At 39.7% G+C, this 26953-nt stretch overlaps 4 protein-coding genes across 7 annotated transcripts; 1 reads left to right on the forward strand and 3 right to left on the reverse strand.

The window, feature by feature from the left end:
* Positions 1-92: 92 nt before the first annotated feature.
* Positions 93-2764, reverse strand: si:dkey-30c15.13 (uncharacterized protein LOC558731 homolog). 2 transcript variants are annotated; one of them, XM_034141846.1, is made up of 7 exons: positions 2399-2764; positions 2167-2328; positions 1965-2075; positions 1824-1880; positions 1635-1745; positions 934-1077; positions 93-743 (listed from the first exon to the last, which is right to left on the reverse strand). In XM_034141846.1, the coding sequence occupies exons 2-7, from the start codon at positions 2326-2328 to the stop codon at positions 690-692; spliced, it is 639 nt and encodes a 212-aa protein (XP_033997737.1). In that variant the 5' UTR covers positions 2399-2764; the 3' UTR covers positions 93-689. The 2 variants fall into 2 exon arrangements, with proteins under 2 accessions (XP_033997737.1, XP_033997736.1); XM_034141845.1 differs by having other exon boundaries at positions 2445-2760.
* A 290-nt stretch (positions 2765-3054) lies between these two features.
* LOC117491884 (B-cadherin-like) lies at positions 3055-8851 on the reverse strand. The gene is made up of 16 exons (XM_034141998.1): positions 8732-8851; positions 8477-8631; positions 7978-8076; positions 7755-7904; positions 7510-7665; positions 7265-7406; positions 7012-7175; positions 6813-6941; positions 6536-6721; positions 6206-6450; positions 5944-6086; positions 5629-5853; positions 4701-4925; positions 4482-4612; positions 3885-4028; positions 3055-3760 (listed from the first exon to the last, which is right to left on the reverse strand). The coding sequence occupies exons 2-16, from the start codon at positions 8525-8527 to the stop codon at positions 3515-3517; spliced, it is 2436 nt and encodes an 811-aa protein (XP_033997889.1). The 5' UTR covers positions 8528-8631; positions 8732-8851; the 3' UTR covers positions 3055-3514.
* Positions 8852-9101: 250 nt separating this feature from the next.
* Positions 9102-13499, reverse strand: pdp2 (putative pyruvate dehydrogenase phosphatase isoenzyme 2). The gene is made up of 9 exons (XM_034141966.1): positions 13228-13499; positions 12715-12832; positions 12424-12603; positions 12129-12248; positions 11750-12036; positions 11345-11450; positions 11006-11242; positions 10622-10921; positions 9102-9882 (listed from the first exon to the last, which is right to left on the reverse strand). Exons 2-9 carry the CDS (start codon positions 12793-12795, stop codon positions 9607-9609), a joined length of 1587 nt encoding a protein of 528 aa, XP_033997857.1. The 5' UTR covers positions 12796-12832; positions 13228-13499; the 3' UTR covers positions 9102-9606.
* Positions 13500-17587: 4088 nt separating this feature from the next.
* Positions 17588-26477, forward strand: terb1 (telomere repeat binding bouquet formation protein 1). 3 transcript variants are annotated; one of them, XM_034141120.1, is made up of 21 exons: positions 17592-18087; positions 18182-18292; positions 18493-18624; positions 18744-18875; positions 19047-19107; positions 19240-19358; positions 20073-20201; positions 20304-20456; positions 20549-20680; positions 20863-20988; positions 21072-21214; positions 21300-21673; positions 21778-21848; positions 21956-22033; positions 22374-22610; positions 23492-23566; positions 23745-23810; positions 23889-23930; positions 24918-24994; positions 25784-25939; positions 26041-26477. In XM_034141120.1, the coding sequence occupies exons 1-21, from the start codon at positions 18009-18011 to the stop codon at positions 26056-26058; spliced, it is 2511 nt and encodes an 836-aa protein (XP_033997011.1). In that variant the 5' UTR covers positions 17592-18008; the 3' UTR covers positions 26059-26477. The 3 variants fall into 3 exon arrangements, 2 of the variants coding, with proteins under 2 accessions (XP_033997012.1, XP_033997011.1); XM_034141121.1 differs by lacking the exon at positions 26041-26477 and having other exon boundaries at positions 17588-18087; positions 24918-25063; positions 25784-25874; XR_004556757.1 differs by lacking the exon at positions 24918-24994 and having other exon boundaries at positions 17589-18087.
* The last annotated feature ends 476 nt before the right edge of the window (positions 26478-26953 follow it).

The raw sequence follows: 26953 nt of genomic DNA on the forward strand, positions 1-26953 counted from the left end.
AGGGCTGGTATTTGGTTTTATGGTTTAAGCTGAGGTCAGGGTAAAAGTGAATGTCGAAATCAAGACTAGTCTAATTAAACAATCAATGCAGATTTAGTAAAACAGCATATTTATTCACTCTCAATGATCATCAGATTAAAACAGTGAATTCACTTGAGAAAGACCAAGTGTGGTCGAAGAGTTTATAGTTAAATCATTGCAGCAACGTTTGTTTCCTCTTAATATAATCAACATGTGCAGCAGACAACTCTTACTTGTTACAACGTTTCCTCATCTATTGTTACACTAAACAGAGGAAGTTAATCACACACTGCACAACATGACAAATCTCAGGCAATGCTGCCCTCTAGTGTTGAACACAGAGCACTGTCTGTGAAAAACGATAATCAGTTTTGACAATGTAAGATTATGATAGCTCAGCTGTAAAAACATGCATGTACTTTATTTAATTGAATGTCATCATTACTGTGTTTTATATACACCCTTTCTTTTTTTAACATGTTCTGTTTTTGTATGTTTAATCTTTGCTTTTGACAAGTTAATCATTTATTTTTATGATTTCACAATATCTAATACAACTTCCTCAAACACAATCACATTGCACAACCTACCAGCCCTGATCAACAACAGTAACTGAGTTTACAAAAACATTGCGCATGCAGGAGTGTGTCGTTTCAGGTCTTTCAGTTTCACAGACTGAATTCCACATTTTCCAGTAGAGGCCCATTGGTTTCATCTGGATCCTGAGCAGAAAACAAAATACAATTCAGACCCCTTTAAATCCAACAATATATGTCATCATCACTGCCACAGAGTTAAACTGTAGTATTTAACTGAATTTGAAATGACCAAAACAAAGCATCCAAGTTAATGTTGAACACATCCCTTTTTTATCCTCATGTTATTCTAAAACTCATACCCTGCAATATTTACCTGTGAGATGCGGCTGTAGGCCTGAATATTGGGACTGTAGCGACGCAGGCCTCTCAGCGACAGGAAAAGTATGTAGACTGACGCCAAAAGACACTGTATAGCAAACGCTATGGAGCTTCCCTTTGCAACATATGAACCAATGCGCTATTTGGAGAAATGTGGAGAAAGAGGACAGTCAACTCACAGCTCAGAAAGCATTTCACCCTACACATTCAGTATATTTTCCCTGGTCTGCAACATATTCTGCACTCTTCTATTCTACTCTGTTTCTTCTTGCACTATTTATATTTGTTATTTGTTTTATTTGTTTAATAGTTTTATGTCTTAAATTACTATCTTGCATTGTTGGAGGAGCTCGGGACTTAAGATTTCCATTGCAATTTCTACACTGTACTTAGTGCAGTATATATGACAAGGTGTTACCTTGGTTGGTGATTGGCTAATGGTTACACAACCCAAAAAAACGTTATGACATCATAAAGTGGCCAAATTCTGATCAGCTCATTTTCAGACAGGTTTTTATATAAGTGGATCAGAACAAAAAGAGAGAGAATCTTTATTCCTGAAACTTTCAGAATCTCTTTACATAGAGGGGACACATGTTGATGTATAAAAGACATGAAAAAGTGGATTTTGCATAATAGGTGACCTTAAAAAAGCCAGAATGATCTTTATACAGTGTCCATGCTACATAGATTTACCTGTTGGTTGGTGTTGAGTGCAACATGCTGTGTGGAGGTGAGGCCGGTTGCGAGGAGAGTAGAGAAGCCAAACACCAGACTAAAGAGGTTCAGACCCATCAGAGCGATGATCTGTTCAGGATTCACAATGCACAATTAGACGAGGCAGCTGAAAAACTGTCATTTTAAATCATAAAACGTAATATTAACCTTTAATTTATCAGCCTTCCTCTGAACCTCCATTGCCAGACACCCAGAAGCCACATACTGTAACAACACACACAGTTATGACCCAGTATTTGACTCTCTCTCTGTCTGAGTTTATTTCAGCGGTAGCAGATGTGGACTCACAAACAGGCTTGACCACACAGGTGTTGTCATGGATACAGAGCAGTTGTAGCTGACACATGCATGGGTGACTGTGGCCAGTATGCAAGATAAGGCACTGAGGATCTGCACCACCTGAAGGAAGTACATGGTATGAAGCAGGCCGACAGTTTAATAGATCAAACATACTAATGGTTTCGACAAGCACATGATAGTAGAATCTCACCCCAGTGACCAATAGTCTGGTATTAACCACCGTCCCAAACCAGCGATGAATCCTGCCGTTAAGTAGCTCGCTGTGATTGGTAGCCGGGGTCGGTGGGTGGGTTAAGGGTGTCTCCTTAAAAAACACCTGGTACAACCCCTCCTGGAACATGTTCTGCATCATCTGTTGCAAGGGAGAGGTTAACTTATAGGAAAACAAATGGTTGCTAAAAGTAATCAGTCAGCCAACACACCTTTGTTCAGTTTTTACTCCTGATTTCTATCCATGTAGCTTCTTACCTTCCACAAATGTTGTACAGCTTCCACTCATTCATCCACATGCCCTCATATAGAATAGAATATGTCTTCTAGCTGAAATAAGAAACATTTAAACAGATCATTTTCTCGCCGCTGTTATTCCTCAGTGTAGTGCAGCAGATCCAGGGGTTAAAGTTCATGGGAGTGTGTCGATAAGGACCGGTTAAAGTCCACTATTGAGGAAATGACACAGGGAGCTCACTGGTCAAGAGCTTATCAGCGTGTAGACAAAGTTTACTGTGACATCGGAGGACTGGTTTCATTTTAGAAACTGGTTAGGATTTTTCTTTGTGCCTTAATAGCCAAGAATACATATCACTTTATAGAAACTCAACTCCTCAAAAGTACGAATAAATGTGAAATTTAAATGAAAAAATTGAGAAATTAATTCAATCATCCAGCAATCGGGCTACACACCAATCAATTAATTGTTTTAAATATCATTGCATCATTCTATGTCATGGAGTCTAATGTAAGTGTTGTCTCTATGAGCTCTTCCACTATAGTATTATCCTGCTCTACACACAGAACCCTGCTACATTACCTTAAATATTGTCCATTTTTACATTACTTTCAATAAAACAACTCTTCATAACATTCTGCAACTAAGCCTCTTTATTCAAATAGCATGATATAATTAGTTTTATGTAATAAAAAAACATTTTTTTAAATGACAACAAACTTTAATTGTTTTAACTTAATCATAAAACGTGTAAGAACAGGATACGATGAGGGTAAAAGTAACTACATATTTTAAAAAGAAATTGAAAAGAAAAACAGGATTAGTATACAAGTCAAATACAAAATATCTGAGGTGTAGTTTGAACAGTGTGACAACATCAACAAAGGCTCAGAACACAAATTCTATTAAATATGATATCGTTTTAAATGTCATTGTCTACCAGTAGATTTTCTGCATTAAACAAAGCCACGAGCGCTAAGAATAACTCATTAACAGAGCATGAGCATCTCATCCAAAAGGCCCCAGAAGGCAACAGAAAGAATCACTGTGAGGACCTCTGGCAGATGGACACATATTTATAAGATCTCTGTCAGACCCATTCTGTTACTCCTGGCAGTGTTTCTGTGTCGTCGTCCACCCCCCCCGTGTACAGGTCAGCCAGCCTGCTGAAAGGCGGCCCCCACAGGCTCAGGCTCTGAAAGTCCTGCTCCTCATCCGAGTCCGAGGAGTTGACTGAACTGAGCGAACCTGCGTCAGAGCCGACACCCTCGTAGTCGAACACCAGGAGCGAGTCATAGGGAGGGGCTGTGGGGTCACTGTCGGCAGCATGCACGTTCTGTAGGGGAAACCGGGGAAACGCATCACATACAGAGAGTTTGAGTAGCAATCACAAAGAAATATTGCAATGATACGATGTCCTATACCACAGATATTCTGGTATAAAATGTAACATCACTCACATCCTCAATTAAATGGAAAATCTCTTCGTTGTCGTGGAGTTGAAAGCGGTAGGATGGGGGTCTCTGGACAGCAGGGAACACATCAGAGCAGAAGACTTCAGGACGATCATCCAGGCCTCTGTGGAGCTGACTGAGGTCATACTCCTAAAGAGAAACAGAAATTCAATCATTTGCTAAAATGAAAGATTGAGATTAATGAGATTAATAATATGGAGCATCCTCGAGACAATTTTTTCCGGATTTAAGCATGACTCAGGGTTTCACAGGGGAGGGTAATGTAATGTAATCTATAGCACAGTCTTTCTGCATACTGTTCTGATTTGACCTGATTTGCCCCCTCCTTCTCTGTTTTAACTGCAGTTACAAACATGAAATATCCTCCACGTGTTTTGTTCCTCTTCCACCTGCCAGTTAGCCCTTCACCTCTGTTAGTCATTGGATCACTTAACTCTCTGCAAACCTTTGGCCAAAAGGAATCCCTTTACTAGATGATCTGGTGCTGCAGGTGTCCATTCATGAATCTCTCTAGTCCTCCTGCCTTAGACAACTGACAGTGCCACTATCTTTTAAACTTGTATTTAAACGTCCTGCTCCTACCCGGTCCTCTTCACCTCCCCCCTCCTCATCGTAGCAGAAGATGTGGTCCCTGGGTACATCTTCAAGGAGAGGAAAATCCTTTTCTGACCTCCTCCTTCTTTTCAGCAACAGCAGCAGCAGCAAGAGCAGCACTGTGGTCAACAAAAACAAAATAAGTCAGTACAAATAAACCAAAACAAATCAGGACACCAAGTGAATAAAACAATCCTTGCTACATACGCAGAAGACCGAAAATTGTTCCCAGAACTGATGTGGCGAGAGAGGAACCGTGCAGATGAGGGGCAGAGCGTGGGATGAAGCAGGTAGTGACAGCGCCTTGACACTGGCACACTTCTACATCCAGGGTGCTGTCTTTGTAGATCATGCCGACGTCATAAATACGCATCAGCACACTATAGTCTCCAGGGGGCAACTCCCGTTTGGGAGCCAGGGCTGCCACACTGTCTGAAAGGGGAGACAAGACGCAGATACTCTTGAAGAGTCTTTGGCTTGAGTTTTCAGTAACTCTTTCTTTAAATACTGTATGTGTGTCATGCAGAGTTTTAGGTGACACCGCATTCGATTAAATGTTCAATAATAGATTAGGACTTGTCATTTGAAGGTAACCTATTATGCAAAATCCACTTTTTCACGTTTTTTATACGTAAACATGTGTCCCCTCTGTGTAAAGAGATTCTGAAAGTTTCAGGAAAAAAGATTCTCTCACTTTTTGTCCTGATCCATTTATATAAAAACCTGTCTGAATCAGCTGATCAGATTTTGGCCACTTTATGATGTCATAACGATTTTTTGGCTTGTGTAACCACAACATTTTTTGGCTTGTGTAACCCCCCCCCACACCTTATCACCTGAATCTCCTCCTAGAGCACTATATATTCTTTTTAACCAAATATCTCTCAGAGGGGCGTGGGGAGTGGCTCCTTATTTTCATCTAAAGTAACAGACAGAGAATCAGCACTTTTGAAACAGGCCTGAAACAGAGGGGATTATGGGATGCTACAATGCATGATCTGTTTGGTATTTGGAGCAGAACACTTCAGAGACATGTTTTGTATATATCTGAGACCTATATTGATGAAAAACAGTATAATAGGGGACCTTTAAAATTCAACTTCTACATTTTTGAACTACAGTAATGAGCTTTTACTTGTGGAATTGGTGCTGATAGTCCAGTTGATTCTGTGCTCTCCTTGAAGCTCCACAGTAAAGGGCCCAGCATGACCAGGTCCGTCCACATCTATGATATCCAGCAGGGCAGGAAAAGGGTCAATATTGCATAGACTGGCTCTCCTCTGCTTGATTACAGGACGATGGTCATTCACATCTAATAAAGTCACAACCAGAGTACCTGTCCCTGTAGCTGGGACGGTATCTAGGAGAATGAAAGGAGAAGGTTTATTGTTTTGCAAGTTGGAAAGAAGATGATGTGAGTGTTGTCAGGTAAGACCAAACATAGATGTACCATTGTCGTAAGCCAAAACTAGGACTGTGTATTTGCTGTCTGTGACGTAGTGTGATTCTCTGTCCATGTTGCTTTTAACTTTGACAGATCCTGAGTCTTTATCAATACTCAGCCACCTGGCTGTGTCATGGTGTAGTTTATATCTGCAGAAAAGCAAAAGACACAACCTAATTAAATTTAAAAAATGCATTTAACCACACTTAATATACACATTTTGGGGCCAACCAGATGTCGACAATATGTGTGAAGTGTGTTATCATACCTAACACTCTGTTTCCTAGCTGTGTCTTCATCCTTTGCTTTGAGGTCAGCCACAGAACTCCCTGTTTTCTCATCCTCTGAGATGCTTACATAAATCTCTGCCGGCCTGAAAACAGGAGGCTCGTTTTTGTCCACCACTGCAACAGTCACTGTGGCTGTCGAGGTGGACACCCGTCCAGAAAACGGCACCTCATTGGTCACCACCACCAGCAGAGTAAAGACAGGAACGCTCTCAAAATCCAGCTCCTTGGAGAGGATGGAGATAAGGAAAGAAGGATGAAGTAGTCTGCATGTACAAATAAACAACAAGATTCCTGAATAAAAAAAAGACCTTGGCTGTTTTGATGATTCCCTCCATTTTACCGGAGCCTGTGGTGATGTTAAAGTCTCCCCTCTCGTTGCCTTTGATTATTGAGTATATGGTGTTGGCGTTTGGAGATCCTAACTCATCCTTGTCAGTGGCCTTTAGTCTTATAACCTCCACTCCAGCCTCATTCTCAGGGACTGATGTTGATAACTGGGGTTAAAGCATGAAACAGTGTTAAATGCGTTTATAGATTCAACTTATTTCAACATTATTATGAAGTGTTTGGGCTTCTTTGACTCACAGATGTGACGGTGAACTGTGGAGCATTATCGTTGCTGTCAGTGACCTTAATGATGACAGTGCAGGTGGTTCTTAGCCCCTCCCCCTCCATATCAGCCGCTTGAATGAGCAGCTTGTATTCTGGCTGAGTCTGAAACAGGAACGAGAGTTAAGTGAGGAAGGAGAAAGTATTATAAAGAGAAGTGTAGTGATTATATTACCTCTCTGTCCAGTACGCCTGCTTTTACCCTGATCACCCCACTCACTGGGTTTATGGCAAACATGTCCTCTGTGGGCATCTGAGCCGTTATACTGTATCTAACCATAGCATTGTTTGTCTGTGGGTCATCTTTATCCACTGCTACAACCTTTATGACAGACTCACCTGTTGGAGACAACAATACAACACTGTCTATTAGGACTTCAAATAAGCATTTAAGTATTGAAGTAGAGTTAGTTGAATCCTTGTCTCACCAGTTTTCGCGCTTTCACTCACTCTGCCATAGAAAGGGTTTTGAGTAAATGCTGGAGCGTTGTCATTCTGGTCAATGACGTGGATAATGAGCTCCATGGGCTCCTCAGCCTTTACACCCTCATCCAGTGCATGGGCCCACAGCTGTAACACACACCATTTACATTCATAGCAGTCATTGTGCTTAGGGATAAACAAATGGTGTAACTGTAAAAAGTGAGATTATGCCTTCTTTCGTTTGACTCACAGTGTATTTGGCTGTACTCTCCCTGTCCAGGGGCTGGGTCACATACAGCACCCCAGATCGCCGGTCGACAGTAAAGACACCCTCGGGGGGGTGGTCAGCCCCTGGTCCTGTGATTCTGTAGGTGATCGCCACCTTTTCATCATTGTTTGACTTGATCTAAAGCACAATGATATACAAATGTTTCCGTCATGACTGTTTAAAAGTGCATTCAAAGCAATTCAATTACTGAATACTACTTTAGTTACCTTCACCATCAATTTGGGGTATGACCCCCTTTCATTTTCTGGAAAGTGAATAGCTGGAATAACCCACTCTCTCTTCTTACGTTTCAAACAGCCAGACACACGTGCAAACTGAATGGTGGGGAGCTGCTCCAGGACCAGTTCAGAGTTATTCTGTTTGAAGCAGAGTCACCATGTCAAGTCAGATAAAACAAGCTACACATAACAATATGTTCTGTAAGTTTACCTCTAGCTGTGTGCTTCTTGTGATTTCATTATTGGAGGAGTTGATTCTGTTGTTTAAGCAACATGGCGACATTTCTGCTGCAGCCAGAAAGGCAAAACACTGAAGGATACAAAAGAAAATGGCAAATTTAAATAAATCACCACATACTGTAACATTTTATAATATTATAATGCATAAATGATTCATATAAATATTAAATAAAATATCTATTATAGAATATGACTATACTGTATATTTTGCTTTTCAGAAGAGAAAAACACACTTAGATTTGATAATTCAGAGGAAATATCTTTTCAACAATAAATGAATACACATAAATATATGTATCAACAAACAAAAATAAACATTATACATTTAAAATGATCTACAGGTGAGCTAAGCAATAAAGACAGTTTTCTGACTGCAGGATGAATTTACGAGTTATAGTAAGACAGTCACCACACAAACTGTTAAACGGAAGAAAACTGAAAACTTCAATAGTCCAACTTTTAACACTCACCTGGACTTGGCACAGCAAAAAGAGCAGACTTAAATCCCTTTTGTTGGTCATCCTCTCCTTTAGTGTAGAAATCCTCCAGATCTTTCCTCTGTCATTGCGCTGGCTCTCCTGCTTTGTTCCAATGGCAGCCTGCCAGCTCTGTGGCGTTTACTCACCTTCAGAGTTAACAGTCAGTACCATTCATGTATCATCTTCCACTCTCTCTGCTATCAGTATTGTTCTACTAGCTGCTGCTGGCAACAGTAATGCGCTTACCTTGCTCCCGATGGTGCTAACTGAGTGATTGTTTGATTTTATCAGTGAAATGTTGGTGAAAAACAAAGAAGGTAAAGGTGACCTCAGTCAGTCATGCAGGTGTGTGTTTATGCACTCCACTCTCACCTTTTGGCCAGGGAAGTGATGTACCTTTCTCTTGAGAGGAGCGGTGTTGACATAACACAAGATCAGATTGTCTCCTGTGACACTCAGCAATTACATGTTAGCCCACTTTATTTTGAAAACTGAGTTTCCCACAGAGCTTTGGGTGTTAAACTCTCTAAAATATGCAAAATGTTGGGCTTCTGAATTTCATTGTGTTCACTTTGCAATCTAAATGTCTGGGATTAAAAACACACGAAGCAAAGGGTAAAAAGTTTGAGATTGTTTAATATGAAAAATCTGGAGTGTTAACTTAATAACAGCTAATAATCAAACTGAAGACTGTACATTCACACTGAACATTAAAACAATACTTCACGGTTTACATTGGGTACATATACAAGAAAAGAGAGAACAACAAGTTCACAGATGGATTGTCTGAAGCAAACAAAATAGAAACAAAGTCTGACTGGGACCAAAGTGAGTGTCTGCATTATTCTGTATCATTTTGACTACAACTCAGGTTTTTCCTATAAAATGTCCATCATAAATACACTGAGGGATCAAAATATGTTTCTGTCTGTATTCTGACCTTATAAATGCTCCAATTATATTTATCTTAGCTATGTCACAATGTATGCAACAGGTTGTAATATAATCCTTTTTGTCCCAAATATCCAGAAAACCGTTTAGAGGAAATGTTTACTATGAGATGAACAGAGCTGAATGTGATATGCTTTTCCTCTCCGTACAGTACTGTAAAAAACCTTGTGTTAGCTATGCTGAGGTCTGGCCAGGTCAGAGTTCAGATACACGACAGTAGCGGTGATATCGTCCCTGTACATTCTCGCTAGGTCCTCCGGCAGAGACAGCATCAAGGCCAGCCTCTCCTGGCACAGCTCTCCATACTCCCCGGTGCCCAGAGCGTGTCTGATGAGGTGTGTCGCAGCGTTGGTGTCTAAAGCGGGGGAGGCGCGGGCCTGACGGTTCTGCAAGAGTTCATGCATTTCACCCAACTTCATCTGCTTCTCAGATGGAGAAACAGGAGCCTGGAATAAAGAAACAACAGTTAGAAACTAGTGTTGATTTTTCAGCCTTGTTTCCATATATTCTTATCCCTTTGTCAAAAATCCACAATGTCCTTTTAAGATTTTTAATTATATTAACAGGTTTTAGATGATTCAGAGTCTGGGATTTATAGTTTTTTCTTAGTCAAAGAAAACCATGATTATCTTAGCATTACTGTGGTCAATGAAAAGTGTTTACATTTTAGTATTTTTAAGTCATCATATGTATTGTTAGAGCGGAGCACGACTCCTGACTTTTGTGTTTTATTTTTATTTTGTTTTTAAGATATATCTGTTGTAATTTATTGTCGTTTACTGTGTTTGTAGTAATTGTGTTTTTATTACATGTACAGCACTTTGGCTCGACCAAAAATCGCTTTTAAATGTGCTATATAAATAAAACCTGATTTGATTTGATTTGATTTATTGAACATTTCAGTCACTCAATTCATTATTTTTTTTACCAATGAAAATGAAAGAGCTTTTGGTAAAGCTATTTTTATATTTTAAACTACATTTAGTTTAAGTCACAGTCAGTGCATAATGATGTTATATCTTGTCTAGGTCAAAAGGTTGTTGAAATAACTAACCAAGTTAACACTATTAGAAACAGAATAAGTTAAGAGGATCAAAACATATATAAAATAATTGTGAAGTTTAAGGTGTAGGTTGTCTGCTGTGAATCAGGGGAACATAAACACAAGTCACTTTGACTCCACACCTGAAGGTGAATCCCACTGAGATGCTCTCCAACGAGCCGTACTGCCTCCTCGTTCCCCAACTCGTCCCACAGCCCGTCGGTGCCGAGGATCAGGAAGCGGTCCTGAGGTCTCAGCTTGTGATGGGTTATTTCAGGGGCCACATCCAGATAGGGTGGAGTTAGGTAGTTAGGTGGAGTGTACTGGTACAGGTTCAGAGAGTCCAGGTCCACTCCGGACTCTAAGCTGGCTAAAACACTCTGCTGCAGCTCATGGCTCCACTTGAATCTGACGTCACCAAAGGCACGAAGGGGCATCAGAACCTGAGAGCAAAATAACAGCTTAGGACCTGTGGTTTATTTTAAAAACTCACTGCATAATGCCTGTTACATTTTATAAACTCTCACCCCCAGCAGTCTGTCCTCTGTGACCACTGTGTCTCTCTCTGAGGGGGGGTGCAGGGACCTGATCCGCTCCATCTCAGCCTGGTTCTGTGAGTTGTGGTCCCGGGTAAGGGGCAGAGCGCTCCATGATCCGTCCTCCTCCAGCACGCCCAGGACTGCTCTGCTGTCACCGGAGTTTGCCACGTGGATCCAGTCTGTGCCAACATGAGCCACACAGGCGGTGGAACCAGCAAACGCAACCTGGACAGAGGATGGCGCAGGTGTATCAGTAATAATACAAATCATAATAATAAAGCTTTATTTGAATGTATTGTAGGAGCAAGGAAGGTTTTGTGCTGGTACCTGAATGGCTGTGCTTTTCATCAGGTCATTGGAAAGGGGGACTTGAGCCTCCAAGGAAATGTCAGCATCGAGCCGTTTGAAAGAATAGTCTAGCGCTTCCAGAGGACTAGAGAAAGAGGGGAAGAAAATCACTCATCATGAAACTGCTTTAACAAGCACTTGCAATGTAGAAAACGTAAGTGTTTTACTACCAACAAAAACAATTGAAATAATCCCATATTAACTATGAATTATTTGTTATCATGATAACATGAACCAGCAGAGACATTCATACAGTCATTATAGTTTTTAACTTATACACAACTGTAGTCAAATGACAAAGAGGAAAACAACAGGCTAGAAGAGCTGTAGATAAAAAATGTAACTTGCATAAAGTTTGTTAGAGATACACAGCCTTGGATTTACCTCATGCCTTCACCATGTTCCTCACTCTCTATTAATTCTTGCCAGAAGACTCTGAGGTGGTCGATGTAGAGGGAAGCAGATTCCCGATAGTGGAAGTCTGCATGGTGTTTGTACCACTGCAAGATGGGAGGAAGAGGTCTCTCATTCTCCATGCAGTTCTCAAGCTCCTCCAGGCTCTGCTTTGACATCATTGCGACTGCAGTGTAGTACAGCAGACGCTCGCCGACAGCCTGGGCACACGCCCACCCCCCGTGGCCGTCAAACACTCCAAACAGCATGCCCTTTGACTGGAGGAGATACAGAATACTCCATTAAAGTTCACAAGAAGCGAAAGTAGGGCAGTGGATTGGATTGCAGAATGAGGGGAGAACATGCATACCTGTAAGCATGTGGCTGAACTGCGACGGTCCTCATTAGGTGTGTTAGCAGGCAGCTGGTTGCTCTCAAACTTTCTGACAGCACTGAGACCCCTGCCATCAAACTCTGGCACGCTGACAGTCTGAAACACAGATGCACATACACACATGTACATGGTTATATATAACTGCAAATGTATTCAATATGTAGTACTGATATTATAATTTGAATGAAAAAATAAAGCATGTCATACTACGATGACCTCACAACATGCTTGGTTACATATTGCAAGTTCCAGAGTTTATAAAATCCAATACCTGCTCATTGGATCGCAGGATGCTGTTGATTTGGACCTGGTTGAGCTGGAAGTCGAGGTCCTGGCGAGTTGAGAGGTGGCGCCCACTGAGAGACCAACTTCCTGAGTCCTCACCTGAGATGTCTGACCTGACTCTGGAGTTCATCCAGGAGGAGAAGTGACATATATTTGCTGCTCGAGGCTGAGAAGAGAGAAATGCTAGGGAGGTTAGTGTACTAAATAAACAAAACAACAATTTTTTTATGATTTCAAAAATGAAATAATTAGTTAAAAAGTAAATCAGGGTACCCACCTGGAATTGTGCAGTAGAGGAAAGTGTCAATGTGTAGCTTGAAGCTCGTTGTACGATGCTGGCACACACACGGCCAAACATCTCTAATGACACTGCAACTTTGTATTCACCTCGATGTCTATGTGGAGGGGGAAATGAAATTAAAAAGTGACAGCAGAAAGAGTGTTGATAATCATGGAGATAACCTTACACTAGATAGCAAGCTAGATGTTCTGTGTCAGCCCGGCTTAAAGTAACATCATACTCAAGGTGCAATAACGAGTGGTGCAAATACGGTGCAGCATACCTCTCGTTATGACATTTCCTATAGGTAAATATGTGCATGCATGTAGGTGTATTACATTAAGTTATCAACATAGAAACATTAAGTGAGCTAGCTGGCTAGCTTGGCTATCTTTAACATATCAGCGACTAACGTTGTAACAAAGCTTATACTCGAGTTAAACAAACACATATTGATCTGCTGCATGTGGAAAGTACGATGAATAAAAACGAAATTGAATGAATACTTACAAACTTGTAAAATGTACACATGAATCGATGTCGATTGAAAACTCCTTACATGACGGCGATGTCACTCAACGTCTGACGTAGGCATCAGACGCAATGTTGTAGTTCTCACAGGTCGGAGAGGAAAGGAAAGGAGAAAAAGCAATCGAAATAGACAATAGGCTTGTTTGAGACAAGCGAGACCGACGCAGACCTGCGCAATTGCGATCAACAGGCTTGTTTGAGACAAGCGAGACCTGCGCAGACCTGCCCAATTGCGATCAACGTCTTGCTAGTGCGTTGCATGATGGTTAGTCATTTTGTCCGACTTGCTCTGGAGGCTCGCCTACATAAGACGTTGAAATCTCGCGGGACAAAGACGCCCGCAGACTTGAGAGCGAGGCGCGGCGAGGCGGGGCGAGGCGGCGCAGTTTCTCTCCACGGGCTGCGGAAGCGAAATGCTTGATGGGAAACGACTCGCTGGTATCTCGAGCTGAGCGCTCATTGGTGGTGTTTACCCCGTGCTGGTGATGAAACTCTCCAATTGGCTCGGCAAAAGTTTGTTGTTGTTTTGTGTCAGTTTTGTAGTATCAGGCATAATAGGGTAGGAACCTTTATGATGTAACGTGTTGTGCATCGGTGATTAATAAACGAGAGCAAGTCAACCTACACGTTGGTCCAATCCAGAGCCATATAATAGAATTATATCTATATGGCGCTGGTCCAATCCTTTCCTATACAAGAGCCTCTATATAAGTTATAGTGAACACTTATAACAATAGAACAAGTTTTACGTCGCCACTTCCATTCACATTTTTCATCATTGTTCCACAATGTTTATCATCATGAAATTAATATCTATATATTTTATACTATACTTGCACTGCTTACCGTTTTCATACTTTATATATCTTAGCATATTCATACACACTGTCCATACTGCTCACAGGCTGCTGCTGTGTACAGTATATCTAGTGTATTCATACCCCTCACTGTTTTTTCATCATTCAATTCATTCTATATTTTATTCTGTAGATTGTGTACTTTTCACTTTACTGCTTTTTGCACTCCTGGTTAGAAGCTAAACTGCAATTCATTGTCTCAGTACCTGTAATATGTGCAATAACAATAAAGTTTAATCTAATCTTGAGCAGGAACAAATGTATTTACTTAGTACATATCTGACATTAACGATTAAACACATTTGTGCATTCTTTATAAATGCAAACCGAGTCAAGCCGACTCCAGGTGGCGGTATGCACCTTAAAGTTGTTTGCAATCCGCAAAAAAACCGAGAGAAGAAGAAGAAGAGGAAGAAGCCGACTCCGAGCTGTCCGACTTCAGGCGAGCTTTTTGAGACCGCGATTGATTGATTGATTGATTGAAAAGTTTATTAACAGCTTGTATATTGGGTACAGTACAGTACAGCTCAAAACATACAATTGTTAAGGGGATGCAGACCAGAGAAAGACTTTCGTCTTGTTTACATCAGGGTCCCCCATTTCCAATTCATCATATCATTTAAGACATATAAGACATATTTGACATACAGATGGCTTATTTACAATTTACATACAGGTGGTTTTTTTACATACAGATGGCTTATTTACAATTTTCATTTTAGATTTCGTTCTAATACATCCTAACCGGACATTTAAGACATACCAAGTCTACAGATATACAGTTAGTAACAGAGTCTAAAATGCGAGTGAGTGATTCTACAATTTAGGGTATTCCATGTCCATTGATGTCCATTGATGATAATTATAATTATTCTAACTATTTTCTTCAAAAATATCATATTTTGCCTATTATTGGAAAGCATGTTATAATATCACACAAACATTATGTGCATCCTATGCTTTATTTAGCTTGAAATGTGTCATGATGTTCTTAAATTGTCAGTTTTTGCTATGTCCGTTTTTCAGTTGAGGGTGTCTTGGTTTCAAAATAATGAATAAAAACCATTAAAGTAAATTTAAAAAATGATTCATTTATTTCAAAAGTCTAAATACTAAAGAATAATAACATCTTTTTAATTGATTTCCCCCTTTAAATAATTTAAATATCTTAATATATGAATGTCCGCAAAAGTTCTGTCAACTATGTATGCACACTGTGGTGATTGTCCTCTAACTTTTTACAATATGTTATGTATAATAGCACATTGTCAATGAGTATATTAATTGACCATCAACAATGTTACGTACATTGTTATGGTTTACAATTGTTTAAGGATTTTAATTCAATTATATGTTCAAATGTGATGTTAACCTGTTCAAGAAAATGACATGTGGTCATCCAGGCAAGGCCTACCATTGAAATGATGGGTCAAAATAGGGAAATTGTCAACTAGGTTACCTGTCAACTAAGTTACCCAGTACTGTAATAACTGTAGTAACTTAGTTGACAGGTAACCTAGTTGACAATTTGTATGACATGTAGACGTCATTACACATCATTATCAATGGAATTTTGCACTTCTGCCTTGAAATGAACATAGTGCTGATGGTTAATAATGTGTCCAGTCAACTATGTTATTTGCGTCAAATGTTTGACTTTCATTGTCAACTATGTTGCACCTCATTTTTTCAAATTTAAAATATCTAAAATAGTGCTTCTGATATCCTTTATAGTATAATATATATCTACACAGGTTGGAGTTTTACATGACATCTCTTAAAACTATCAAAATGACCTGTATGGTAGTTTTATAATACAAAATATCCCTAAACTTAATGACAGTGCTGAACATATCACATGAAAAAACAAAACTTTAATACAATTATTTTTTAAACTTTAAAAAATCTTTGGATATATGGTAGAATAGACTCAAGAGCCTTTCAAATTTGATTTTACTTGAAGTGCAGGACTTAATCAAATGATTGTAATGACATCAAGTTTGTCCGTAACATAGTTGACAAACTGAGTAGTGAAAACATCCTTTCCCTTAAAATAAAAAAAAAATAATAAAAATGTTTAAGCTTTGCAACTAGTGGATATGTTACACTGAGGAATATACTAACTTGAACCACTGATTGTCCTATTGAGAAAGAACACTTTCTTTGTACTGTTTTGTTGATGTGAAATGCACCCTAAATTATAGAATCAGTCGAGTATATACATAGATGGGGGGGGAAGCTGTCCATTGTACGACAGGTTGAGATTTGTACCATTACCGGGGCCAGTTTTGCAATGCTCTCCCCCTAAGGTGCTCTTTAAGAGAGGTTTTGAAGGTAAGTATAGTTTTACTTTCCTTTACAGTTGTGGGAAGAGCGTTCCACCTTGATGTGGCATAATTGCGAAACGTGTATTCCCCCTTTTTTGTGCCAAATCTGGGTTTTACATGATTTGTGGAGCTCCCTCTGGTGTTATGATCATGGTATTCCTTGACCTTTGGGAAGAATTTTGACATGTACATGGGTACCATAGAGGTGTAGTGGATCTTGTAGACCAGGCCCATTGCAAGTAGCTGTACTCTGTCGTCTACTCCATCCTAGGTTGTCAAAGTGGGCAGAGGTGAGGTGGGTTCTAGATGAAAGGTCAAGCAGTAGTCTGACCAGTTTATTTTGCGATGTTTGAAGTTTTATTTTTAGCGCCTTGGAGGTGCTATGGTACCATGACGTGCAAGCATAGTCATAGTACCCATGAATGAGTGCTCCTGCCAGAGTTTTCAGGGTGATTTTGTTTACCAGAGATGAGATCCGGTATAGGAATCTAGTTCTTTGATTGACTTTTTTTATTACATTGGATGCCATTTTGTCACAGGAGAGGTTTGCCTCAAGAATAGATCCTAGGTATTTAATTTCCTTCTTACTAGTGACAATAATGTCACCCACTGCAACTGAGAAGTCGTCGGATTTGCTGAGATTATGTTTCGAACCGAAGAGAATGGACTCTGTTTTACCCAGGTGTAATGATAATTTATTATCGGCGAGCCAGGTGCAGATTCTGCCGAGCTCGGAGCTGAGGGTTTTTTCAACCTGCAATCTGCTCCTGTCAGAGACCAGCAGGGCTGAGTCGTCCGCGAACAGGAACAATCGGCTACTTTCGAGGCGAGCCGCAGCTCGTCTCAAACAAACCTAATCTTTGGCTCGACTTAACACAGGGTCATTCCATTTGAATGTAAACTAATATAATACAAATAATATAATATAATAATAATATAATAAAGCAACGGAAAATCTCAAAGGCTACGTAACGCATTTTTTTGTACGATTTTTGATGAGAATGACACAACAAGCAAAGAGCCTTTATAACATGTTCTAAACATTTTCTTACACAACTGGGGCCTACCCATGTAAAAGAGCCTTTATAACATGTTCTAAACATTTTCTTACACAACTGAGGCCTACCCATGTATATAAGGCCCCATCTGACCTTTCAAATATACTAGCGTAATTTATTTACCTTACGTGGTTGTTACTATGGTAACGCGATTTGCTAACGTTCATCTCCAACGGTAGCTAACATTGGCAATTAGGCTAACGCTAATATGTTGTCACCTTAATTTATTTAATTGTGTTCAGTGGGTGTCAGGTTTAGCTGACGTTACTTTTGGAGCAAAAGTCTGAACAAAAGCGTGAAGAAAAATGTTACTCTGAAAGAGCGGCTGTCGTCCCACACGCTATACTATTTACTTTATGTTAGCTTGATTAGCTAGCTAGCCGGTATGATATAGCTGTTCCTATTTTTATCGCAAATAACGCTAGATTGGCCTGAGTTTGTTGTGATGATTAACAGGGGATAAACGTGAAATATAAGGTTAGCCATATTGTTACCTTGGTGGTATTTAAGCGTTGTTAATGGCTTCAAAACAACTCAGTCGTTTCCACAGGGAAATGGATAGTAGGCCTACAGTGGTTTGCACCAGCAACCGTAACAGTAAGTCATTAAGTTAATGAGTTTGCGTATACGTTTACATATTCATGTCTGTCTGGTTTACAAAGTCTCGCTGATTTAATCGTTTTGCTTTCAGCCGTAAGGACAGATCTCAGTTTGCTGCTTGAGTGTCTGAAGTTTCAGATGAAAAGTCCCGATTTGCAGAAACAAGCTCTTCTCACCATTCACTCAATCTGTGAAAAAAGAGGTGAACTATCAATGACAAATCCATACCATTTACCTTCCTCTGAACCATGTCCTTTACACACTTACCATCTCCCTCAATCATATTTGTTGTGTCACATATTTTCTTGTCATTTAAATCAGTGACTAATTTACATATTGACCATAACTCTTTGACATGATACATATCCACTGTATGACAAAAAAACATTTTTATTATTTCAGAGGATAATGTGGACCTGCTGAGAGAAATGGGAGGTGTAGCATTTGTGTACAACCTCTCCAAATCCAGTATTGTTCGTTCAGATGTTAAGGAGACTGCACTCTTTACACTCTGCACATTAGCAGAGGCCAATGGTAGGCGTGTGTGTGTCTGCATGAGCAATTCTGTTACTGTTTTTTCAAGTGCAAGTTGTTTTAGAGTATATCACCTTTTAACATTTTGATAATATATTATGTATCTTTCCTTCCTGTAGTGTATTGCAAGAATTCTCTGTGCAGAAAGGAGACATTTACAGACCTTGCCTCTTTGTTGGTGGAGGAAGACATCCCGCTGACACAGAAGAGAGTGTCTGTGTATCTGCTGTCTGTGTTGGTAGCCAACAACAGTAAGATCCAGACACATCAACTGACATAATGATTTAAAGCTATAGGATTGGTGGTCCTATTTACGTACAAGTTTTTCTGTCAGTTAACATGATATGTTCTATAGTTTTTTAAAGTTGAAATCTCATCAAATGTACAGTAGTTTTTTAATCTCTCTGTCTGTGCTGTTGCAGAATCCGGACAGACTTTAAGCCAAACCACCAGCTGCCTTGATATACTACTCGATCTCTTCAGGTACTTTGCAATTCTAAACATTATAGACATCATCATTCATTTCAAGTTAACATAATTACTCCTTTAATGCTTTTTAAAAAACCTTACTCGTATAAGATTAACAGATACGTTTAACAGTAAGCTTTTTTGCAGGACCACTTCCCCTCTCTCCGCAGGGGCTTCTTTGAGAGCTGCTAATGCCACTCAAACCTTCCAGCTTTGGGCATCTGTGTCTAGTGCTCTCTGTGGATGTGTCAACAACCCTCAGAATGGTATTGTCATCTGTGTATTCGTGTTTTGTACTTAGCAGTTAATATATGATAAACATTGATGCCTTCCAGACAATTGCTTTCAATCATTGTCAGTAATTAAGGGGGTGAAAGTTAAAAAATGCCCCAATAAATCTCAGTTTGCCCCTAAAAAAAACATCAGTCATCTGTGCTTGAAACATTAGCAGGGCTAAATGTTAGGGGTAAAAAAACCTGATAAATATTTGAACACCAGTTATTGTTGCAACTATCTACAAACTGATAAACTTTAAATAAACAAAGGCTATTTAGAGCAAAAATAAAACCATTAATAGTTTGAACTGTATGCTTTTTCTATCTACAAACTGATAAACTTTAAATAAACAAAGGCTATTTAGAGCAAAAATAAAACTATTAATAGTTTGAACTGTATGCTTTTTCTAACTACTACAGATTCTATACGCATAAAGATGATGGCATGCTTCTCTTTTAAACAGCAACATTATGCTTTTTATTTACTAAAGTTGACACAAGATGGTCATATTCTATGGATTTTATCTAATTTTAAACAGCAAACATTATTATATGTTTAAAAAATATATAAATATAATATAAATTCTCAGATTGTTAGTGAGTGGGGTAAAAGCTGCCCACAAAATATATATATTTTCATTTCCCCTTTTTTCAAGTCAAAACCACGAGATGTTAATATCTGGAGTTGTTTCTTTTGTCTTCCAGAGGAGGGTCAGCGTATTTGTGTAGCAGCCTTTCCTGTAATAAAAGTGTGGCTTCAGCAGATTGCGCTGCCACGCACAGAGATTTTTCAACCCATATGTTCTTTCATAGCAATGACGGTTGCCAACAACTGTAAGTAAAAGAGTCAATGTTTATGTAAACCATCAACATTGACACCAACATTTGAATGAATATATTTATGAATGTATGTTAATCACTTTGTTGTTTCTGCAGCCTGTGTTCAGGAGAGTTTTTCGGCCTCAGGCGGTCTGGATACTCTCACTCTCGCACTGGCCCGTCTAGCTTCTGCTGCCGATACAAGCCTGTTGTCGTGCCAGCTTTCTGTCACTATATCCAAGACCCTGTCAGCCTGCATCACAGAAAACTGTGCGTATCACCCTCACACAAACATGAACAAACAGTTCTCTTAAAAACGTAAATAAGTGTCTCCTTTACAATTCACAATCTGTTCTTTGTAGCTTCTCTGGCTTCAGGTCTGGCTCAGTATGGCGTGGTTTCCCACCTCTTCTCCCTGCTGGCTAGCCCACACCTGGACCACGAGGAAAGGCTCTCTGTTTTACTCACCATGGGCCACTGCACTGAGGCTTCAGGTGAGACTCCACATGAGAGGGCTGTTCATGTATAATCATTTCTGCTTATGTTGAAGTGTGTTTCAACTACAATTTCATCCACAGCTACAGTTTATTCCAGTCTTTCTTCCCTTGAGAGTACAACTTGAGTATTTATTTGATCCACGTGTGTTTTACAACTTTGTGCTTCTTCCTGACTATAGAGGAGCACCAGTTTCAGCTGGTGCAGTGTGGGGGCCTGCCCCTTATTATAACCCTACTCACAGAGGACACACGTGAGGAGGTTAGGAAGGCTGCTACATTCATATTGCAGACCTGCAAACAGGCCAGTAAGTCATCATCGTGACTTCACAGAAGTGGGTAGAATTTAGAATATGGAGTATTAATGACTTGTTTGTCTTTGTCTTTGAAGCCATGTCCATGGGAGTGCCTGGTGTGAAAGTGAGACAGGGTGAGGGAGAAAATGTGGACCCCTTTATAAACATGGAAAGCTTCAAGAGCTCAGCCAGAGAGTTGCTGCACAGGATTGACCAGCTAGAGAAGAGACCAGCAAAGGTCAGATATGCATTCACGCACATGGCCACAGTTGAGGCAGCATGCAGCGAGGGGACTCATTATCTGTGCTTATGTCCATCGTTAGGAGGCTGAGGATGAGCAGGAAGTCCTATACCCATTAGATTCATCTGAAGAGCGAGGCCAACCATCTCTGCCTCCAGCATCACCTCCACCTCTGCAGCAGGAGAGCTTCAGAACCATTCCCACGGCATATACTCTCAAGCTGTTAGAAGGAGGGGACGACAACAACAACGTTAAAATTCAATTGTTGAGAAATGTTATCAAAAACAGGAAAAACAGCCAACTGAAGAACATGAGCTCCAGTTTAAGTATGCAGGAAGAGAAGAGTAGAACCAGTGAAGGGGATGTGAAGTGTTCAGTGTGCAAGGGCACTGGAGCCCTCACGTCTTCACATGGGCGGCCACTAGAGGGAGGCAGAGAGCCGCACACAGCAGACAAGTGAGTAGCTCCTCACTGTCGATGACTTCTTAATCAGAACACTCAAAGTAAAAGATAGCTTTCATAATACATTTTTCTCATTTCACTCCCTCGTTTTTGTTTAGTGAGTTGTTCAAGCCCCCAGCACCAGTGAGGCACAGTGTACCAAAGGAAATGAAATGTGCTGATGAAGAGGGTAAGACCTATACCACGTTTATCACACTTCTTTGCTTTCATTATTGTTTTCAGTAGATGTGCAGTTTTGTACATGTTTTGTTCAAGTAGTATATTTTTCATGTAAAGAGTTGCAGGATCATGAGATGAGTAAGGGGGGGGGAATCCAAGTGGAGGGCCGCTCACTCTCTCATATCCGGTGTGCAGGTAGGAGAACAAGAGAACCCTCAATTAAAATGTTTTCAATGTTATTTAAACACAGGGTGGTTATTGGACTTAGCAAGCATAGTGTTTTGGTTTTGGCCTTTACTATAATGTACTGTTACTATTTTTTGTGTCAGTATGATAAAATATTGTAGGCTAATTTTGTGTTTCTTTGTCCTCTACATGTCCAGGCCTACTTGGTAAAAAGTCCACACATATTCAGTCTTTGTATTGTTACTTCTAAACTTAAAAATAGTAATTTAGTTGAGTATTACCGTGCCAACAGTGTTTTTTTTTTATTATAAACGGATTCCCTTGCCTCTCTGTTCTTGCTCTCCTTCAGGTTGTGTGCTGCCTTTTGAGGAGGTGACTAGTCGCAATTTTGCATCTCTCCAGAGCTCCTGCCAGCAGAGCTGTGAGATGCACAGAGTTCTCCAGGAGGCCACCGAGCAGTTCAGGACGCGTCACTGCAACCTTCTGTTCAGGAGAGAGCCCCAAGATGACTCTGTAGGACAAACCGACCCAGAACCTGACAGGGTTTCAGCTGCAGAGTCACAGAGAAGCTGGAAAAACCGGAACCGTAAGCAACATTTATCATCTGACTTTGCTTAGACTTTGCTCTCTCTAATAAAAGTAAAAGAAAATGACTGGTTGCTCATTGACAGAGGTTCCTACTCACGTTGCAATGGCCTTGGTACTTTGAACGTTGTTGTGTGTCAGACAGCCATTTTAAATGGTGTAATATAAAGCCTTTTGTATCTAAGGTGAATATAGGAATGGTAACATTTTCCTAACAGTTGAAGCTCAATGCTATCGTCCATATGTTTCCCCATGTGTGCTCACACAATGATAATAATAACATCATTTTTTTATGTAAAGGGGCTACACCTTACATTGCTTTGTGTAGCATTTTTGGATATTTTTGCTTTGGCACATGTTGTTGCCATACTCACAAAAACCTGGTGATGCTAGCATTGGCTAACCTGCGACTGCAAGATGAGTTGAATATTACTGCATTTGGCAGGTAAAGAAAATACAGATATTAAAACCTGGGCGTGGAATCATCTCAGACTTTGCCCCTAATTTACACTGCACTGAATTATGGGTATTAGACTAAACTCATGCTTTTGTTGCTTAACAGCTATACAAGTATTTATTTGTAAAACATGTAACCCTGAACTTTAACATCATGCATTACTTCAGTCAAGATAAATAGCAAATGTTGTACTAGTGAAGACATGAGATCCTTTCTGGAGATGATTAACTATGAGGAAACCTCTCAGACCGTAAACATGCCTCATTCATGTGGCTGTTGCCCAAACTGTTTTATGGTGAAAAAAAAACATGTATTTTCCTTGTCCATAACTTCATAACTGCTCTGTTAATATCCTCGTTATGAAACACACATTGTTGTCTTTAACTACAGCTATAAAATGTCTGATTTCTATTCCCCTATAAAAGATGTCTGCCTGACTCCCATACGTAAAAAAGAAAAGAAAAGCACCGTGCCACAACACCACTGGAAGAGGCACAATGGTGAGAGTTATGCAGCAAGTGGATTTATATACAGCTATTTAACACACCAATGTTTAAGGATTGTAGCAAATGAGCCTACGTACAGTAGTTCTACAAAATCAACAACTAAGCCTCAGACAAATTATTGCTGTATGCCACTCGTTTCTGTAGGTTTTCATTTGGCTTTCTTCCATCATAGGTATCACTCTGACTCCACTGCGTAGAGGAGCTAACAAGAAGATAATGACCTTTAATAACAGGATGGGTATGTGTGTAATGCAAATAGCAACATATCATTTATTGTTCTTTATGTTTGTCAGCATCTCATCACTCCTCTCCACAGGTCCAACCTTCATTCCCCTCAAAGGGTCTCATCTTCCTGGAGGTAAATATGTGCTACCAGATACGGGTGTTTACAGTAGATTAATTTGGGGTGTGTGTGAATGTTATGATTGAGAGCCAGTGGTGGGAGCTGTCTCCGCAGTGTGTTCTTGGCAGCAGACAAACAAAAGAGCAGAAGGAATGTTGAACAGCAGCCAGTGTTCTCACAGGGCAGGCTAGAGCTGGTTCAGAGCCACACAACTGTATTAAGCTGTTTCACACTCTGTATAACACTGTGTGTCTCTGTGTGAGAGAGAGGGAGAGAGACATTTAAAGGGTGCGTTCTTATGCTTTGTATTCAGCCAGTGACATGTTTAAATGAGATGGCCTTTTAGTATGTTCTGCATTATGATATCGCTCGCTTGGTTCTTGCATGACGTTCAATATTACCAATTATATTTATATATTTTGCTGCTATGTTTGACAATGTACCCCGTTTTTTCTCCTGCTTTCCAGTCTACCCTTCTCTTTCTTTTGGTCAGACTTTCTTTAGCCTGATTGTTGCTGTAATGTTACAACATGGGCGTAGAGGCATTGTTGTACAGTGCAGTATTTCTGTGTGTACTTTACTTTATACCTGTCTGTCTAATGCAGTTTCCAAAGCTCACGTTGTGTGATTGACACTGAGAACAGTTGTTTCTTCCACTGCACAGCTCACCTTTAATCCTCTCTCTTTCCTGTAACGCTGTTTTTTTTACCTTTCTCTTCTTACATATCATACTTTTTTCAGTCTTCATTTGTCTCTCCTTTTCTCTTGCCTGCTGCCTTCATCCGTCGTTCTTCTTCCCTTATATTGTTGTTCTCACAACAGCCCTATTAGTCATCACTTGTGATGTAATACTGCTCTAACGAGGAGCAAGGCAAGAGAAGAGAGACAGTATTCTGTTATGTCTGGGGCCAGTTGATGTGTTGTAACAGAATGAGTTACTCCAACCTGGCATCTTCTTCGTTTTCACACACAAACACGTACTGTTCTACGTTTCAAATTCAGAGAGAAGAGGAGGCAAAAATATTGGAAATGACAATCTTGATGATGATCTGAGGACTAGCACAGAACACTCTCCTGCTGTAAGAGTTTCAAATCATATTGTCAGAAATCTATGTATGGACTTTACATGAGATTCACATTGGCTGCAGGTATTTATAAAGAAAATAACATGATCAATTGACCATCTCTTGCACTATAAAAGTTGATAGTCTGCAACTAAGTCTCAACATAAATGTCCGAGCCTTCTTGAAGAAATCAGCAGAAAGACTTTCATAAGCTTTTAATTACAAGTAACTTTGTAACCAATCCTTTGATGGGAACAGAATTACACAACATCAAATGTCAAATTTGAACAACTCGATTTTCAAAGGGTATTACAACAAGTTGCAACTAAACAAAGTTGGGAAATCCATTTAAAATAGTGCGACATGCTTGGCAGAATGGCTGCTGGGAGTTATCTATGCAATGTGTTGATAATAGGCTGAAATGTGCAAAACCACCAGGTTGTTCTATTAACATTGGTCACACAGGCATCTGTAGAATATTATTTTAAACAGCTAACTAACAAATGTGCATCTAATTTAGATTGTATTAGAGCTGTAGTCATTCGTCCATGTGTCAGCGGAGAAGGCTTTTAGTGTTCATAAAAGAGGCAAAGGTATTATATTTGGGCTAAAATAATGACTAATTGCAATTCTTTTGAATAATATTACAATTGCAACATCAGAGGGAATTATCATTTTTGAAAGAGTATCCACATTATCATTCAAACAGTATATTAAAACGATCATTCCACTCTCTTCTGTCCGTCATTGTCCACTCTTTACTCAACGTTTTTCCTCTTTTGCCTTCATGACTGTTATCCATAGAGAAGGCAAAGGAGAGACTTCAGCAGTGAGGAGGTGCGGTACCTGCTGTGTGGTGTGAAGACGTACGGCTTCTCCTGGAACTCCATCTTGTGGTCATACCCCTTCCAACCTGGACGCTCCAATGTGGACCTGGCCAAGAAATACAGGCGGCTCATGGTAACAAGAGAACAAATCCTTGAGGCCAGATATTTGATATTTTCCTTCATGAATGTCAAATTGCATAAAGATGAACTGACAGATTGTCTTTTTGCCTGCAGAATTCTGGCTGTGCATAATCTTGATCCTGAGATCCTCACCCTGCCTATTGTTGATGGCAAACTGTAAATAATAAAGCGTTGCCTCCCTTAATACTCTATTGTTTTAACAAAAAAATCCCAAAAAAGCATGTAATACATTTACTCATGTAGTGTACTATCAGTATTTATAAAGATTTGTTATATTTGCATATGGTTTGCACCTTTTTAAGAAATAGTATTTAGTGTTTTTCATTGCCTTGACTTCAAAGCTTTATAAACTCCTAATATATTATTCTCTCAGTATTTATTTATTTAAGGATATTTAGTATTTTTTGTATTTATATAACTTATTTATGGTTTGCAATTTGTTTTTGCAGCATTTTCATCGCTAATTGTTCTTTCTGTTATATTCAAAACATTAAAACAGCTGTTTGAGATTGTTGAATATGTGCGTCTTTATGTGAGGATGAATTGTGTGACTTATATGGGAAGAACAGACATTTTTAAATCCCTCTTTTGTTGGAGCACCACCTATTGACTCACCACCACTGTGTTGCCACATGAAGGTGTGCCAGATTTGATTGCAACAACACGGCATTAATGAGTTGCGACAGGAGAAAGACTCAGCCCTAAACACATTGGCAAACATAAAAAACAAGTCTGTCATAACTAGGCCCGGGCAGATCTGCTTTGTACCAGATTTATTATTATTGGACGTTAATTTAACAAACAAGCAAATACAGTTGTTTTTAAAGTCAACACTGACTTAAGCAGAAATGGACATTTTCTAAATTATTTAGATGTGATTTAACCCTTGCACTCCATGAGAAAGTGATGTGCACTTGTAGCAGTTACTGTAAAGTTATGAAACATAACCTTGATTAGACATATATATATTTTTATTCTAACAAGACACTAAAGAAAAACAACAATA

Source organism: Trematomus bernacchii, unplaced genomic scaffold (assembly GCF_902827165.1).
Source record: "Trematomus bernacchii unplaced genomic scaffold, fTreBer1.1, whole genome shotgun sequence".
Lineage (NCBI taxonomy): Eukaryota > Metazoa > Chordata > Actinopteri > Perciformes > Nototheniidae > Trematomus > Trematomus bernacchii.